Source organism: Mugil cephalus, chromosome 17 (genome assembly GCF_022458985.1).
Source record: "Mugil cephalus isolate CIBA_MC_2020 chromosome 17, CIBA_Mcephalus_1.1, whole genome shotgun sequence".
NCBI classification, from domain to species: domain Eukaryota; kingdom Metazoa; phylum Chordata; class Actinopteri; order Mugiliformes; family Mugilidae; genus Mugil; species Mugil cephalus.
The window spans coordinates 10,920,264-10,936,752 of NC_061786.1; the positions used below are offsets into that span (position 1 = coordinate 10,920,264).

A 16,489-nucleotide genomic window follows, 5' to 3' on the forward strand; every position below is an offset into this window, starting at 1 on the left:
GAGACAGACTCTGTCCATTTGCTTTGTGTTACATTCATTACCTCCAGTCACCGGGTTAGGTGATTGTCTAAATGGAAGGAGGGTAAGAGTGCTGCTCTCAGAGTCAAGACCCATTCCCGATCCTCTGGATCATCTGTGGATCAACTGCTCCGGTCGTATCCCTTCTCCTCTTCCCCCCTCTCCCTTTCCCCAGGCAGAGATTGGCCTCCCATTTGCGCTGATTAGCAGAGTGTGCGGGGAAGGAAGCAAACATCAAGAGGAGGCACTCCCCTTGAATAAATATTTGTTGTCCTTGTTTGAATAGTGAGCGTTTTAACGCTCACACACATTCAGTAAAGTGGCTGTTGATAATATGCCTTGTGTTTGCATCTGCGGTCTGGTTGTAGCAAATTTACTAAAGCTAGGTCACAGTCTAATCATGTAAAATGTGCTCACACAGCATTAATACTTAGCGCATAAGTCTTATGCACTCCTCATCTATAAATCATAAGTGTGGCGAGTGATTAGTTCTCACACTGTACGATGCACAATCTCCTGCTCTGTGTCTGCACAGAAGCAGGAACCGTAAGGTCACAACGGTAGATAAAATTTAAATCTTATCTTAAAGCACATTTAGACATAGATGACAGAACATGTGCCACTATATTTTCTTTCATCATCAAAACAGAGATCTTTGCAGTTTCCCTGTTCGACGATTGGAGGAAGACCCAGAGTGCTGAGCACACTATGGCGGAGCTGCTGTGTGTGATCCGAGCAGGGATTGGCCCAGAGCTCTGCCACTCAAACAGCCACTTCTCTCCGACTTCCTCTGTCCTCCTTTCCTGGTGCAGCCTGGGAGGAGGGAGGGGAATGGATCTTTTCTGTGTGAGTCGCCGGTGCTCCCTCAGCCTGCTCCTTATCACCTGCCCTTGACACACTGTTAACAGACGAGACCGAGAGGATTGAGCTGCTCCGCTCACACCTCCCTTGCCAACACGCCGCCTGTGTTTACATGAGCAGCTGCATTTAGTTGTATTTCACTCCGGCTGTTTCTTTTTTTTTCTTTTTTGTTTTTTTCCTGTGTGGCTCTTCAGCGGAGTGGTGAACAGAGGAACATCTGTCCCCGGACGGCGGAAGCTCTGATGGGAGGCAGCGCTGACTCTGGCTGGGACTGGGGATGCTGAACGGAGGGAGGGAGGGCCTGTTTGAGCTGGGACAGCAGCTCCAGCAGCAGGGGGAGTACCAGGCCGCCCTCCACTGCTTCCTCAGCTGCCTGTTGGGACTGACCCATGTGCAGAGCTTCACTTCTCTGCCCAACTGCTTGCACCAGGTGAGCCAGATGGGGGACTGAGCACGCACAGTGGTCTTCCTTTGTCTTCCACCCACGCCAATACGAGTGCACACGTTCATTGCATGCATCTGCTAATCTGCTGTGTCTTGCATGTGCACAGCTGTGCAGGCACTTCTGCATCACTTTCCTTTCGGGCACCATAAATTATCGCACGGCACAGCACACAGGACGCACACAACCTTGGTGTCTCTAACACCAATGTCAAATCTGACAGCACAGTCGCTCATGTGTCTCTGTGCTGATGCTGTCAGACTGCTACCGTCTTTGTAGATGCCTATTAAATGAGGTATCGGATGCAGCGCTAATATACAGCAACAGTGTTACTCACTACATTGGAAGTGTCCACATAATAGCAGCCCCATTGTGTGTGGGCTATGTGTAGCTTTATTTAAGGAGGCATTTTGTTTTGGCACTGCATGGCCCGGGCGAAGTCTGTGCACATTACATACCGGGGTGCTTTACAAAGGCCCTCCTACTAAAGCAGAGCTGCAGTTTTAATTCTCTCTAGTAGTGCCCGGAGGAATGTCCCTGATGTCAAAACATAGCCTTTACTCCAGAACTTTGGAACGCGCGGTATGATGCTGGCCAGAGCAGTGTTGCTGCGAGGAGGAAAAAGTATTACTTGTTTTGACAGCTCCTGACATCATTTGCGCACACACCCGGGAATCATGTTGGAAATTAATTATGTAACACTTAACCACTGGTTGTTTTTTGTTTTTTTTTCTTCCCCTACAGATTGCAGAACTCTTCATCACTGAAAAGAATTGTATCCTTTACTAAACCAGGGTCGGTCCTTGCTTTCCATCTCGCTCCAGCTCACTCCAAGCGGCCACTTTTACAGCTAGCCCATCGCCTCTGTGAGTTTGACATTTAAAGGATTGTCGGTGTGGCGAATTCCAGCACAATGGAGGATGTAGGGCCTTTATAAATGCAATGTAAATCCGGGAGGGTGAGCCCATGGGGAGTTCATAATGACACGTTTGTCCCCTATGTTTTGTGTGTAGCCCAGGCTGTGAGTCTGTCTCTTAAGAGGATTTGTAGGCTCTTATCTCGGCACAACAGAGTGGGAGAGCACTAATTAACCTGTATCTGCACTGACTGGCCTGTGCATTGCCACTTCCGTAAACTCCAACGGTATGGAATAGAGATAATAGAGGGGTGGTGTCCCGTTTCAGGATATATTACCTCCGTGGCTCCTCTCCCCCCCTCCGTCACTGAGACACTCCAACACTTAACTTACCAGCTCAGGTTATCCACCTCAGCAAGACGCTGCCTCTCACTGTGCATTTTCCAAAATAGGTCGATTTGCTGAGCTTCACATCATCAATAGCCGTCGCCCTTCTGGCCCTCTCAGCACGAAAACGCATCTGCTTAAGAGGGTCATCCACCATGACGGGGTTAAGTCCTCTGACATGCGGTACAGTGCTGCGCGCCATTGTTAAGAGCGATGCATCGTTTCAAGTCAAGCTGTGGTATTTTATGCGCGGTGGAGTTGCATTCTTCTAATGTAACCTTACGAGCATAAAAGCACGCCCACATCCCACATCGCTTAGTAGGTCAGCAGTGGAGTGGAACTGTTCGAAACAACAACGGAAAATGTATTTGACGTTTTCATAATAAAGACAAAAATATGACCGTCGCGGCCGTAATAAGTAAGAGTATAAAATAAGAACATGTTCAAATATAACTGCAGCTTAAAATAGGAGTTCTGCGTAAGACTGAAACTATCTCGTCTTTTTCCGGACTTCTGCTCCCTGCTGTTTTCTGAGTATTTATCTTGAGAATCGCAGGAGCCGTGGCAGCTATATCGTGGTCTGCTCGCGGCTCCCCTCTAGGGACGGAGGTGAAAGGTCGCCCTCCTCGAACTGGGAGCAGGTTGTGGGAACTTTGGAGTTTCACAGAAGCATTTTTGTCTGAGAAGAACTTTGCCTCATCTCAAAAGCACGATCGCGACATGAAGCAACATTTATTTATTTTAAGCGTGCTGGTTTCACGTCGCTGCACTGGCTTTGGTCTATGATCTACTCAATGCAGCTGATAGTCACAGTGGAGGAGAAGTGAACATTTAAGGCTCGATGTATTGTTATCAGGGCTGGTGGTGAACTTTGTACGAAGCCAAAAACTCTTTTGGCTTCTGAGTATTTTGCTGATATGAGCTTCTTGGAAAGAATATGGACCCCGGCATTTATACTTTAATCTCAAATAAACACAGACATGTGATAAACGCCTGGTCATAAGATGTCCTTACGTTTTTAAAGCCGACCTGCAAATGCAAAGTTTGACAAGATTTGTGAGAGTTTAACTCGACAGGAACTCTGCTGGCTGCGTTTGAACGTTCGCTTCAGAAGGTTATTTCAACACACCACAGAGTCAGGCGGCACGTGCGATTAGATGCGCCTTTGAAGGCCCTGGTGTTAATGCAAGTTGTTGTCAAGTTTTGGAGTGCAGTCTAATTATCAGCTCAGGGATGGCTGCGTGTGTGTGGGCAGAATCGAGGTCATTCCCAGGAGAGGATTGTGTGAGGTTCCTGTTGTTGCATTGTTGTGGTCCAGGGCGGCTAAAAATAGACGGCAGAAGTAGTGCTCTGACCTTTGGTGATGGCTGCTCCCCTCATCCTCCCTCACAGATGGTCCACCTCGTACGAGCTTTAGTCCCCGCTGCCAGGTGGCTCAGAGGAGCTTGGGGCAGGTATAATGCATTTCTAATCACCTTGTGAAGGGGCAAGATCTGTCCAGAGCATCTAACCAAATAATATTTAACATTAAAAAAGTATCAGATCATAACAGACAAATGGCTCAACTCATGTTATCCTGGTCGTTAAAAAAAAAAAGTGAAACCAGCTCCAATCTTAATAGTTTTACCAGACTAGAAACCTCTTTGTCCATCTTTTTAACTTCAATGTAAAAGTTGTGGCTATTTAGTTTTATTCTCAGTGCGTTGAAGCACAACAGGGAAGCAGTCATGGAACAGTGATGGAAAACCGAGGATGGAATTTGTAGTGTTTTACGCACGAGAAATGTTAAGTAGGACATTTAAACAGGCACGACTGTGTTTATTTTAAGCGCTCCCCATCCCATTGGTCTTTAAATTCACCTGACAAGCATCAGCGGTGTCATTTTACACTGGGTCGGACACCGAGCGCACAGAATGCTTTTGACAAAGTGAGCTATTTTTAGGCCGCTTTAAATAGAGAGTCTTTTCATGGAAACAAAGCGCTGCGATTGAGATCAATCAAAGAAAAGCGTGCACAAATCAGAAAGGGCAAAACCAGGTGTCAGAGCAGGCATATTATATAAGAGGGGTATGCGGCGTAATCGGACACGCCTCATTAGAACCAAGGAAACGGCAGGTACGGACACAAAAACAATGACGCCAGTGACTGAAGTCTGTGTTGCGAAATCCGGACCTCAGAACAGTGTGCATTGGATTACTACACATTTTGTTTGTCCACGGGAGTGGAGGGGAGGGGGGGGGCCTCAAGTGATGAAAAAAAAAAAAAGTGTTGAGCTGGGCCACAACACTGTTTTTAACTTCTACTCATCCTGTTGACAACTGAGACTGATCCTTTACCCACATAAACAGATGGAAAGGCCCTGCAGTTCATCCAGGCTGAAAAAATGTTCTATGAGGTGGCATTGATTGAGCTCACCGCCCTCCAGGGCAACGCAGGCAAGTATATTCCCTTTATGCCGTCATGCCATGTGTCAGAATCAAAGAGGATGAGGTGCACAGTGTGGACTTTAAATGTGTCTTTGGTTTTTTATTTTTCGCATTCCTGTTTTTCACAAAAGACAATGAACAGTGAATGTACTTTGGTGGTACTTACACGTGAAATAAATACTTCTTCATTCCTTTGTGTCGACAAACTGTTCTCTTCAATTCAATTACTGTGTTTGGGTTTAACTGCATCAGGTATTTTAAGGTTCACCCAACGTTACTCAGCCTAAATGACCTGATTTAACTGTCATCTGCCTCATGACTCCACTTTCGCTTGGAAGTACCAAATTAAATAAGACTTTATATAGAAACCGCCTCATAGCGTCACATGAAGCTGATTATTCTTGTCATTTATTACATAAAAAATAAAATGATATTTAATTCAATTCGGTGGAGCTGAAGCTGTTCGGAGGCCGCATCTGACGCAGGCAGCTCTCCAGCGTGACTTGTGCGTGACCTCTGCGAACAAAAAAAAAAACGAGGCCGCGAATAAAACATATAGACGCACACGATTAACGGTTTGTTCTGTAATAATCCGGAAATCCGTCGCCTGGAGTTGTTAAGACGACACGAAGTGACATCCCGTTCTACCCGGGCTCCATCTTTGTTTACAATATACCGTTTACCGCAAGGCTGCTCGTTCATCACCTGCTGCTGCCGCTGCTCCAGACGTCTGCCTCTTCCTCTCTGTCTGCTGCTGAGGCAGCAGCAGCGGTGTAGCATGGGCACGGTGAAGGGGATCGGGGACAGATGCAGCGGAAGACAAATGGCCACACTTTCTCATTAGGAGCTGCGCGTTGCTACAGAATACCGAGGCCCCTGATTCAGCACTCACTCAAATTGAATGTTGCACTTCTCCAGGGCCAGAGCTGGCAGCTTACAAGCCGTCTCTTTCCCTCTCTCGCGTCCTCCTCTTATGTTTTTTTCATCTGTATTTCCCCACTGGCAGCTGGAATAATTGTCACTTTGTAGGTTTTGTAATGCAAACTAAGTCTTCACCTGTTAAAAATGGTTTATTAGCATTTGCTCATTGTGTGAGTTGCACATACACATTTCTGTGTAACACAGTGTGCGCACGCTATTGCTGTGTGTGCTTGGTGAGTACAGAGCACACTGTTTGTGGTTTGTCACTGTGTGTGTGTGTGTCTGAGTGCTCCAGTGGGCGTGGCATGTGGGTTGTTTGACTCCCTTATCCACTCCCTCCTGCCCTTATCTCCGCTCTGCTTGTCTCCGGTCCTCAGTTGGCTCCTCTTTACTGTTGAGGCTTAAAGTCCAGACGGTCCAGACACCCAGGCTTTCAGGGGTTTATTTTCCAATCTCTCAAGTGGTTAGAGGAGTGCTGTGAGCCACGAGCACTGAGGAGACGAGGCCGAGAGATCAGCGGAGGGAAAGTGTTTTAGAGGCAAATTCGACTGAGATTCAATGCCCTGTGTTTGTGTGACAGGGCCTCAGGAGGAGGCTACCCTGGGATCTGCAGGATGGACAACCCCAGAGGAACTTTCGGAACAGGCCTCCCAGGCCCAGCACCTGGAACGGTTGGCTCAGCTCTGCATCATGAGCAAACAGTAGGTAAAATTGTGTCCTGCTGGGGCTTCCATCATGGTGTAATTAATGGGGTTTAGCTTGTTCGGTGAGTTTAATGGCTCAGTAGTGTCAGTGTAAGTCAGTTTATAGCTGAAAAAATTATGTGTGTGTGTATATATATATGTATATATATACAGACACTTGTTTTGGTGTCAATATACTGTTATACACAAACGCAATATACTGTGTCAACATGCTGTTATATGAGTTGATAGTTTATGAAGCTGATGATTTCTGTTCAGTTCCAGAAGCCCACTTTAAGAAGTGTATAATGTTTTCCGAAGGTTTGATGAACGCCCTCCTTCGACGTTCCTCCCTCTTCAATCTTTGTGAAAATATGTGAATTTGGGCAGGGAGCGCGGCCTCTCTCATTCCCATTCGCCGCTCCGCAGTGGAAATTTTTCGAACCAGCTAAACCCCAACTCCAAGCCCTTTTTGGGCAGAGTTGAATTTCCGTGTAGATGTGGAGAAAAGAGACACCGCACTCTACCTGAGTGTTACGGGAGGGACACCTTAACTGGATCTGGTGTCTCCTGTTGCAGGGGCGCCGTGTTGGGCCATAGCAGGCACCCATTTTTTCTGGGCCTCTGCTGTTGTTGGGATGAGGCCATTTAACCTGATTGCCAGAGAGGGTGCCAGAGGGTGGAAGGCTTGCTCTGTGGAGGGCAGATCACAGTACTTCATTAATGCAAGGAGCATAGAGTAGTTAAACTTAAATGAGATGGTACTGATTGTGCATGGCTGTACCCGGAGGCTTGGGTTTCTGGCTAAATAAGGATAGGCTCTTTGATTTATTTATTTCTTTTTTTTCAGACACATGCCCTGGAAAGACTCTTTACAAAGTGGCTGATCAGAAACTAAACACAAACATGCTTTCATGTCTCTATTAGGAAAATAGTCTTAATTAGTCCTCAATCCCCACTCAGCCTCGGCCTCTAACCTCACCCCAAGTTGTAATCTTCCTGAACCTTTCAGCATTGTCGTAGGAAGTCTTTTGGACCGGTGAAGGGATTTTTCTGTCTTTGCTGATCAGATATCCTCTCAAAAGGCCCTTCTATGGCAGTGCAAACTGACACCTGGCCATTACTAATTGAAGGGAAGTGTGTGGCTTCAGAAGAGCGAGGCTGACATCTGTCCCACTAAACACGGCTTGCTCTACATCCACGGACGCACGTGTGGGTGTGAGGGTGACGGATGTCCTTGGCTGGTATTTCGGGGCAGATATGAGCGGAGCAGATGGCAGGTCTTCAGTGAAACACATCAGGTTCACCTAGCTTAGCACTAAGCAGAGGCGCGGGCACCAGACAGTAAACCAACCTGCGGGTGCCGTGCCTTCTCTAATTCACCCTGGAGAACAGACAGGGGCAGGCGGCGCTGGCACCAACCGAAGTTTTCCACTTCCTCCGCGAGGCGCGCATTCAATCACAGCACTCACGTGTTTAGATTTGTCATGCTGCTGGGCTTCAGACACCAAAACAGATATGCTCACCTGACAATAGAGTGCAGGCCTCTGCACTTGACTAAGGTTCATTATTTTGGGAAATTTTTACAGTATTTATGTTTTCAAGTGGCAGAGAATGTGCAGATCATGTCCGCCATCGAATATTTTAGCATGGCGTTCCTTTAATGGTGCCACTTTCCTTTTCTTCTTCTTTCAGACCTCATCTTGCCCTAGAATACAGCGGTAAGGTATGTACTGTACACTTCATCATGTGGCTTTAGATTGTTTTCCAGATTTTATTACAATGCCAAGACACACGTGAGTCACACGTCTTTGCATACTTTTAGGCTACAAAAATTCACCAGAGGGCCTTTGGCAATGACCATCCCATCACAGCCAGAAGCCTGGAGCTCATGGCGACCGTCTATGCTGAGATCGGCAAGACTGAATATTCAGGTAAACACACCCAGGTTAAACGCTCCGGAGAGACGTTACGGCACGGGAGCCAGCGTGCAGATTAAAAACAAACGTGTGTGCATGACTCAGAAAGCCACATGGGAACGACTCCTCTTTCAGCAGCGTATAATTTGCCTCAAACCTTAACATTTAAGTCTGACACGTGGGGGCGGAGGCATCACATGTTCCGGAGACGTTATCTCCTCTCGGCTTAAGAAAAGCAACACGGCGCAGTGCCGGCGCGGTTTGATGCACTCCAGTTAGCCCTGTCGGCCCATGCAAATGTTAAATTAATAAACACTTGCAGCCGCGTTCAGCACAGGAGCGGTTTTACGCAGAGCACAGAGAAAAAAAATAAAGGAAGTGTAGCTTTGTGACAGTTTGAGGCCACGGTTTTGTTGTACAGTGTGTGTGTGTGCTTGGCTTGCACTTACGGGGAGCTGCACTCTGTGGCCGCTTCTGATCTCCGCAGTTTTTTGCGAAGCCCCGCCGCACGTAGAAACCAGCCTTGTTGTCGACTCAGCTCTCGGAGGCGGTGATGCTGAACGCCGGCAGCTACACAAAGACAGGATTATGGGACGCGGTGTGGGAAAGCTTTATTACACCCCTTGTTCTGCTCCTCAAAAAAGATGGTCTTAAACGTGTTTGATGAAAACACTAAAAGAGTCAAGAGCGGGAGAGTGGTTGAATTTGTAGCTGCTGATCGTAGTAAACAGTAGTCTCTGCGCCCTTTTTGTGTGACCTTTATATTGTATTGTACACAGTGGAATCTTCTTTGACCTTCAGAGAGATGCTGAGGCATGTTTAAGTGTTTACAGCTCTTTGTCCCTCAGACACCCTTCACCACTGACTGGGCATGGGTTACAGTACACGGATTGCGCTGTACAATGTCACGTGCCATAATTTAATAATAATAAAAATGGAAATTTCAAGCGCAGATACAGTATGCCCCTCACTAAGAGTCCCTTGATTTCACCTAATGAAAATGAACAGCAGAAAGGTTTCAGAAGAAAATGTCAGCGTTGTTTAATCTTGTTGAGGTAGTATTCACATTGATTGACATTGATTAGTTCGTTTATTTCCTTAGCTGGAACGTATCCGGTCCGTGCATCATTTCACTGTTTGTTAAAGGTGGAAATAAACAGGTTGCTCATTTGCTGCACGCACATTCAGTTCCAGTCCAGGTAGAATCTTTAGTGCGTGTCGTTTGCCCTATGCTGAATTGCAAAATGCAGCCCAAACGATTACAAGGACTACAATTATAGATACAATGCAAAGTGATGTTTATGCAGTCTTTATGGAGTTTGTTCATCTTACTCACAAAAGGTAGCATCCAGTATTCAAAAAGGATGTTTGTTCATCTCAGTTATCCGTCTTAGTTGTCTTAAAGTTACAGGTAGGATGACAGTGCACTCTCGTCCTACCTGTCTGTCTCACTCCCTCCTGCTCTATGCTGTAAATGATAGTAATGAATTAATAGCAGATTGGTTTAACAAATGATTATGTCACTTACTGGTCAAGTTACTGAAGAGACAGCACTGTAGTAAGGAGGCAGGTAACTTTCAGACAATGCAAATAAACCTTGAATGGGATCAGTTCATTAGAATATTACAAAAAAAATATCTGTAAAGCCTTAAAACCTGCTAGAGCAAAGACATTTAGGATGCAAAAAAAAGATCTGGATGGTTTTGCATCAGGGTTGGTCACTGACTAGGCTTTACTGTACGCGGCGTCGCAAGAGTTAACAAACAAACCCATTTCTCCAGCACATTTGCATGTTTGAGTTACGCTGTTTGGCTGCAGCTCACCGCCTGTCCCGACTTCAGACTTCAGCGTGACGCAGCTCCAGATCCAGATCCAGACCTTTAATCATGTTCGATATGGTCATGACTCTTCTGATAGATTCTCTGGGCCAGTGTGTTTCTGCGCTGTCCAAACGCTTCGCTGCTGCAGAGTCCCTCAGAGACACGGTCAACTGTCTTCCTCATTCCCACCGGGAGAAACACTCAGAAGTACGCCACAGAAAGGACACCCACCACCAACAGGAGGACTCGCTGAAGCCTAAGGTACAGAGAACGAGAGCCACCGGAGCTTCTGGGAATGAAACTTTTCTGTAAAAGATCTTTACCTTCCAGCTTTTTGTTGTTTTGACTTGTCAGACCTGTATTTAACCTGAATTGTGTCTAATGTAGGTAACAAATGGCAAAGTTCCCACGTCCATATTGAAGCGGCCAAGTCCCAACTATGGGCCAGACACAGAACCCAACCACAGACGGAAAGGCGAGCGGAGGGTTCGATTCAGGGAGCCAGAGACCACAGTACATGGTAAGAAAACGCACATGTAAACAGTTAGTGTTTGCGTGCTTCCCTCAGGTGTTTCATCACCTCAGCCAAACTCCTCCAGTCACTTCTTACTACGTGTTCTATCAGCGGCCCACCCATGTCAGCGCTACATTAGCACAAAAAAAAAAGTAAACAAATTTATTCAGTAGCCATATTAATACAATTTCAATTAAAAAATCCCCACGAAATTATTGCAATCCCAACTGAACCCCCAGCTCAGAAAACACAAAATGTATTAAAACGTCCCAAGATTGCATTGTAAACTGTTTCCCGTTGGGGATCCTGGACTACTTGAAAATAATGTAATGCCGTGAGACGTCCAAACACGAGCAAGCGATTTACTCTCTGTGATTAATTATGCATGCAAATGATGTGCAATGAAGTCTGTTCCATAAAGATAGTGGAGTCTATGAGGGCACAGCAGCTGGTTTGTCGCTGCTCTACATCACAGAGGTCGGCTCCTGTAGACTGACTGACCTCTTTTCTGTCGTCCTCACAGACATTCCTTACTCTGACTGTTTAGGTGGTAAGTGTGTCTGAAAGAATCACTTTATGGTAATGTGCATGACGGAGTGTCAGCAACACTGCGCTTTTTAATAGCAAGCCGTCTGCTGGCTTTAACTGAGTCTTAGAAAAGCATCGGCGAAAACAATTTAGGTTAATGGTTAGGAAAATGTTTGTCAGCAGTTGCCTTTTTTGTTAATTTTCCCTTTGCCTGACATGCAATGCGGAGTTCTACCTGCCACCATCACCTCCTCTTTAACAGTTTGAAACAGAAACGGTTTGTGTGTCACGTGAAAATTCTCCCATACACACCACTTGCCAGGTCTTGCCTTTGTTCGCTCCAAAGGACAGTGAGATGTGTCCATGAGAGAATTCAAATACTGATTTACCATTCAAAACTCTGACCGTGTGTTGTTTTTCTTCGTGCAGCCTATGAGACGACGCCGTCCCGACCACACCTCGCCCTGTTCACATGCCTCTTCCTGCTGATGTCATTCCTGGGCGTGGCCATGTACTGCACGGACCGCCGGCGCCCACAGCGTGTGTGCGAGGAGCTTGAGGCCTCTTTGGCCGTCTACCTGCTGCACATGAAACAGCTCCTCTGGGGCTGCTGGATATGGCTGACCATGCAGTGACTGTGCCCGGCCACAGGTGGAGACATGGAGCCTCTTCTTCATATTTTTTATTTATTTCTTTTCCAGACCCCTCTTTTTTTTTTTTTTCCTATCTCTGAAGGTGCACAGGCCCACGAACACCTCAGCTGTCTGACAAGGCTCTGTGCACTGTCCGTGGCGTGGCGCCACTCCCGCAGCGAAGAAGGGAAACACGTGTAATCCCAGAAATATGTAGCTTCCATGTCTGTATGTATATATGTAGTAAGGTGGTCGACATGCCACTGCATATATTTAAGTTGTGATGGCATCTTGTTCGTCGCGGTGTTGATGCTCACATATAACGCTCACATAATCTCCACGTCCATGTGACTTTTCAGTTCACGTCACAGTATACCGTCCGTGAGTTTCCATGGAATGCAAATATTTATTTTGTTACAGTACATGATTTGTGTGTATCCGATATTACACAGAAATGAATGTGTATATATGGCTCAATATACTAAGGACTATCACAGTATTTAGCCTTGTAACTGCACATAAATGAATGTAGCGATGTCTGAAAAAGAAAAAAGAAAAAAAAAGAGGCTTCGATTGGCACGGCGTACACGTGACAGGAGCCGGATAGAAGTGTCATGTGTGAACTGTTTGATGATGATCTGTCAGAAAGAAAACACAGGGCTGCATCACTTCACAGGCTGAATGACTTAAGAGGCGACAACCGCCTCGTTCCTACCAGACTGTCAGGTCATCCGCATTGGACGGCCGCCAGCCTGATTTCCTAGTTCCACTGAGAACATCTGCAGCACAATATTATCTATGATCAGACAATATACTCAAACTGAATGAATGCAAAATGCTTTTGACAGTTTCTCTTTATAACCGCTCGATTCCCACAAAAGACTTCTATATTGTATATCTGCATCTTCGCAAGTGTCTGACTTTCAGTTGAATTTTTTATCTTTTTGTTACCTGTAGTATTTCTATTCAAAAACGATATCCAGGTTTTAATTGTGATGTCAGATTCCCCCATCGGTTTTTTCGGAGGAGCGCCGCGGCTGGGCGCGGGCTCCGGCACACATCCGCTCCGGCAAAAAACATCACTTTCATCGCTGTTTTTCGAGGCCAAACACAGAGACGTAACAGAGCCAGATTGCGTATATGACTGTGCGAGTCGCTTTATCAAAGGAAGCAATTAGATTTCAGACAGCCAAATCACCGCACAAATGGATCACAGGTATCAAAGGGCACAGTGATGCACATCCCACATACCTCTCATTATGAGCAATAACACACATCACATGGCTTCCATTAAAACACTGCTCTTTATATAACAGGTTTCAGGGAATTCAAGATGAAAAGGATTTGGAGGAGCTCACATTTGAATGTCAAAGCAATAGAGGGCTAGTAACGCCTGTATGGAAGAAAGAAAGAAATACAAAATACTCCGTACTGTCAAACTAAATTGTCATTAGCAATAAAAACAATACCCAGTGAACTCATGTCCTGTATATGCACATTTAGCTTAAAGCTGCATTTCACTGCTGTCCAGAACATTTATGGTCACTTTGAAAGAAGTGCCTTTTATGGAGGGTTTTCTTAGTTCCTACCGTTTTATGATTTCAATTGTTTTGAATAAAACTGTCATTGCCTATCAAAGTCAAACAAAGCGACGTGCTTTCTTCATGAAAATGAGCCAAAGTGGAATGTGAAGGAACAGGGGGAGAGAGATGCATGCAGGTACATTTGTGTGTCCACTCGATGCTATGATACGCTAATTAGTTTGAAGCCTGAGTTACTACTGTATATGGCACAAAATATAATCTGTCTTTTTTTTTTATATATATAATTTTTGTATCTCACACTAAAAGCGCTTTTGGGCCCGCTGCTGAATACACAAATGCTGCAATCTTTCGCTTTCATAACACACCTTTTGTATAGCGCCTGATAAAAGTGGAAATACACTGCAAAAAAAAAAAAGCTGCTGCAGCATGCAAAGAGTTCTCGTTTCACCAAGACGCTGCGTTTCCTACCAGAAAAGAAAGCCTATATTGGGAATACATTTATTGGTGTATTAAACAAAACAAGTGCCCTTTACATCTAAAAAAGAAAAAAAAACACCCTATTAATTTATCATGCATTAGGTCCATGCAGAAGTTTCACAAAAACAACATCATCAATTGGTCAAGGAGTCCAAAACATTAATACTGTCTGGCTAAATAGGATTTTAAGAGTCGAAAATATTTGGGTGCACATTTTCATTAAATGTGTTGTAATAATATCAAAGCTTAGCTGGGGCTGCGCGCCTTGTAGAGAAACGCCCACTGTGGATGCATTATAAGAACGAAGCAACAACCGCGCGTTTGATTAAAGCCGTGTTCCATGGGAGCAAGAGCCAATTGATTCTGATTGTCTACACAGGCAAACACTGGCGTGTCTCATGGCAGGCGAGAGGACTGTACGGTTCGGAGTGAGTGAATGTGAGTGTTTGTGCGTCCCCCGGTTTCTAGATCAGGCCGGTCTTGAGGTCAGAGCTGCGGCGTGACGAGCGGCCCAGCAGCAGCTCCTTCTCGTGGATCAGCGTGTCCAGCAGGTCCTCTTGTCTGTAGTTGTGGTACACCTTCAGGAAGGCCATCACCGCGATGCCAAGCCAGGTGAGCCAGGCAGCCCACAGGCCAAACTGAAAGAGGGAACACGTGTGAATTAGGACTCAAGGATTCAAGACTGTGTTGGACGGACTGTGTAATAATATTACCAAACAGCTGTTACCTGAGCTATAGCGAACTGGTCGTAGAAAGCAGAGTTGTCCAGTCCGAGTTCTAGATCAGTGCCCTGCATGTCCTCGCAGCTACACAAAAAAACTGACAATTAGCGCTCTATCATGGAAACATCCAAAGTGAAGAGACTCTTTGTTGAGGTCTCACCTGCTGGGCATGGTCCCACCCTCTGTGATGGCGTCGCACCACAGGTTGAAACCCACACTGATGATAGTGCTGGACAGGAAGACTATGAACACTACCAGCGAGCTGATGAGCAGGTTGAGGAAGGCATTAAAGAGGGAGCTGGAGACAGACGGAAGACAAATGTCAAATAGAAAAACAGTGTAGTGTGCACGAAACACTTACATAATTTCTGGGACTTTGTTTTTGTTTGTTTCTGGGCCCATAGAACTGAAAACACAGTTAGGCCCCTTACACAGCACGATTATTGATGTGAGTAATGAATCTTTAAGAGGCACAATAACACAATGGCATAGATTACTTTGATGTCACAGAACACAGCTGTGTGAGTCAGAGCTTGTGATTCAGATTCTGAAAAGGCAACTGATCTGTGCGTTTCCCCCATCTTTATCATGGAGGATGACTAGACGTTTTTTTAAGAGCTTCTTCTATTGCCATCACACACTATAGCCTATAATGCACGCAGCTATGATTCTGACGCGCTAATCAGGGCGTGGGGAATGAACAGGGGGGAAAAAAGCACATCTGCATTTAACCGTTAACCCTGAGTGTCATGTCCTGTACCATTGAGCCGTTTACTGAGTTTTTTACTGATGTGCGCCGAAGGAGCGCGGGTGTGCGGTCACTCACTCGTCGTGTCCCTTGCACAGGAAGAACAGCAGCCTCCACGCCTGCACTGCGGACAGGATGAGGGACGCTATCCCGACAAAAGTGATGAAGCTGCAGGCGGACTCCGGTCCCCACTCCTCCACGATGAAGCGCTGCTTTGACACAGTGATGTTCTCGTTTTGCCACATGCCCCGCGTGAACAGCAGGCATCTCCCCCCGAAATCCTCCGCGTTTTCTGACAGAGGCACCACGGCGATGAAGCCGAACACAAAGGCTAGGAAATAAAGGATGCACTGGGCGAAAATCAAATTGTCGAGAGCCATTTTTCTGTCCCTCTGCTCCGCTCTCCGCGTCCTGGAAAAACTGCGGCTGCGCAGTGGAGGCAGGGATGGGGAGAGGAGGCGCAGCAGCATCCGACGAGGCGCTCTACCGCAAATTAATGAGCAGGCACGGGCCTTCAGGGCTCTGTATCTCATCTACGTCCGAGCTGCGGAGATACTCCTCTTCACCGCTGCTCCCATTTGAATCAGCTTAGACATTCAGCAGGTAATTATGACATGTCAGGCTATATGATGTTTCATGCAGCTATGGCTCCATCTGATGGAAAAACTCAAGTTGCCCTTTTGGACGCAATTTCCTCAAATTAGACAGTCATACCATTATAAATAAAATATATGATTGAGCAGTGTTTGGTTGCACAGATGTGCACTTGTCAATAAAACTGGAAAATCATTCAACCTTGCAAATAACCAAGTAAAATGAATAAATAAATAAACATTTTCAGATGGTGGTCTGGATACTGTAAGGGGGGCTCGGTGCAATCAGCCCCTGCACACATAAGGCTGTGCACACACAAATTGGAGTAATGGTTTGTTTATACATGGTGACAGTCCTTAAAGAAGGGCAGGTAGCTGTCACAGCCATCTGACACGGT

The 16,489-nt window shown here is 46.0% G+C and overlaps 2 protein-coding genes across 3 annotated transcripts; one reads left to right on the top strand and one right to left on the bottom strand.

Moving 5' to 3' along the window:
- The first annotated feature begins 784 nt into the window (after positions 1–784).
- c17h14orf180 (chromosome 17 C14orf180 homolog) lies at positions 785–13,840 on the top strand. Of its 2 annotated transcripts, XM_047611266.1 has the most exons (10): positions 785–1,309; positions 2,066–2,096; positions 4,913–4,999; positions 6,492–6,612; positions 8,290–8,320; positions 8,420–8,528; positions 10,431–10,594; positions 10,721–10,853; positions 11,371–11,397; positions 11,805–13,840. In XM_047611266.1, exons 1-10 carry the CDS (start codon positions 1,157–1,159, stop codon positions 12,008–12,010), a joined length of 1,062 nt encoding a protein of 353 aa, XP_047467222.1. In that variant the 5' UTR covers positions 785–1,156; the 3' UTR covers positions 12,011–13,840. The 2 variants fall into 2 exon arrangements, with proteins under 2 accessions (XP_047467222.1, XP_047467223.1); XM_047611267.1 differs by lacking the exon at positions 11,371–11,397 and having other exon boundaries at positions 799–1,309.
- Positions 13,841–14,035: 195 nt separating this feature from the next.
- Positions 14,036–16,002, bottom strand: LOC125023763 (transmembrane protein 179). Its single transcript, XM_047611269.1, has 4 exons — positions 15,577–16,002; positions 14,911–15,048; positions 14,756–14,834; positions 14,036–14,666 (listed from the first exon to the last, which is right to left on the bottom strand). Exons 1-4 carry the CDS (start codon positions 15,966–15,968, stop codon positions 14,493–14,495), a joined length of 783 nt encoding a protein of 260 aa, XP_047467225.1. The 5' UTR covers positions 15,969–16,002; the 3' UTR covers positions 14,036–14,492.
- Positions 16,003–16,489: the final 487 nt, after the last annotated feature.

What these genes read in the sequence shown, in the direction of transcription:
- c17h14orf180 (XM_047611266.1), top strand. Translation starts at nt 1,157, where the DNA reads ATGCTGAACGGAGGGAGGGAGGGCCTGTTTGAGCTGGGACAGCAGCTC. An exon ending in AGGACTCGCTGAAGCCTAAG is followed by an intron (nt 10,595 to 10,720) that starts GTACAGAGAACG and finishes TGTCTAATGTAG; the next exon opens with GTAACAAATGGCAAAGTTCC. An exon ending in TTACTCTGACTGTTTAGGTG is followed by an intron (nt 11,398 to 11,804) that starts GTAAGTGTGTCT and finishes TTCTTCGTGCAG; the next exon opens with CCTATGAGACGACGCCGTCC.
- LOC125023763 (XM_047611269.1), bottom strand. Translation starts at nt 15,968, where the DNA reads ATGCTGCTGCGCCTCCTCTCCCCATCCCTGCCTCCACTGCGCAGCCGC. An exon ending in GGTGGGACCATGCCCAGCAG is followed by an intron (nt 14,835 to 14,910) that starts GTGAGACCTCAA and finishes TTTTTTGTGTAG; the next exon opens with CTGCGAGGACATGCAGGGCA. An exon ending in ACCAGTTCGCTATAGCTCAG is followed by an intron (nt 14,667 to 14,755) that starts GTAACAGCTGTT and finishes TCCCTCTTTCAG; the next exon opens with TTTGGCCTGTGGGCTGCCTG.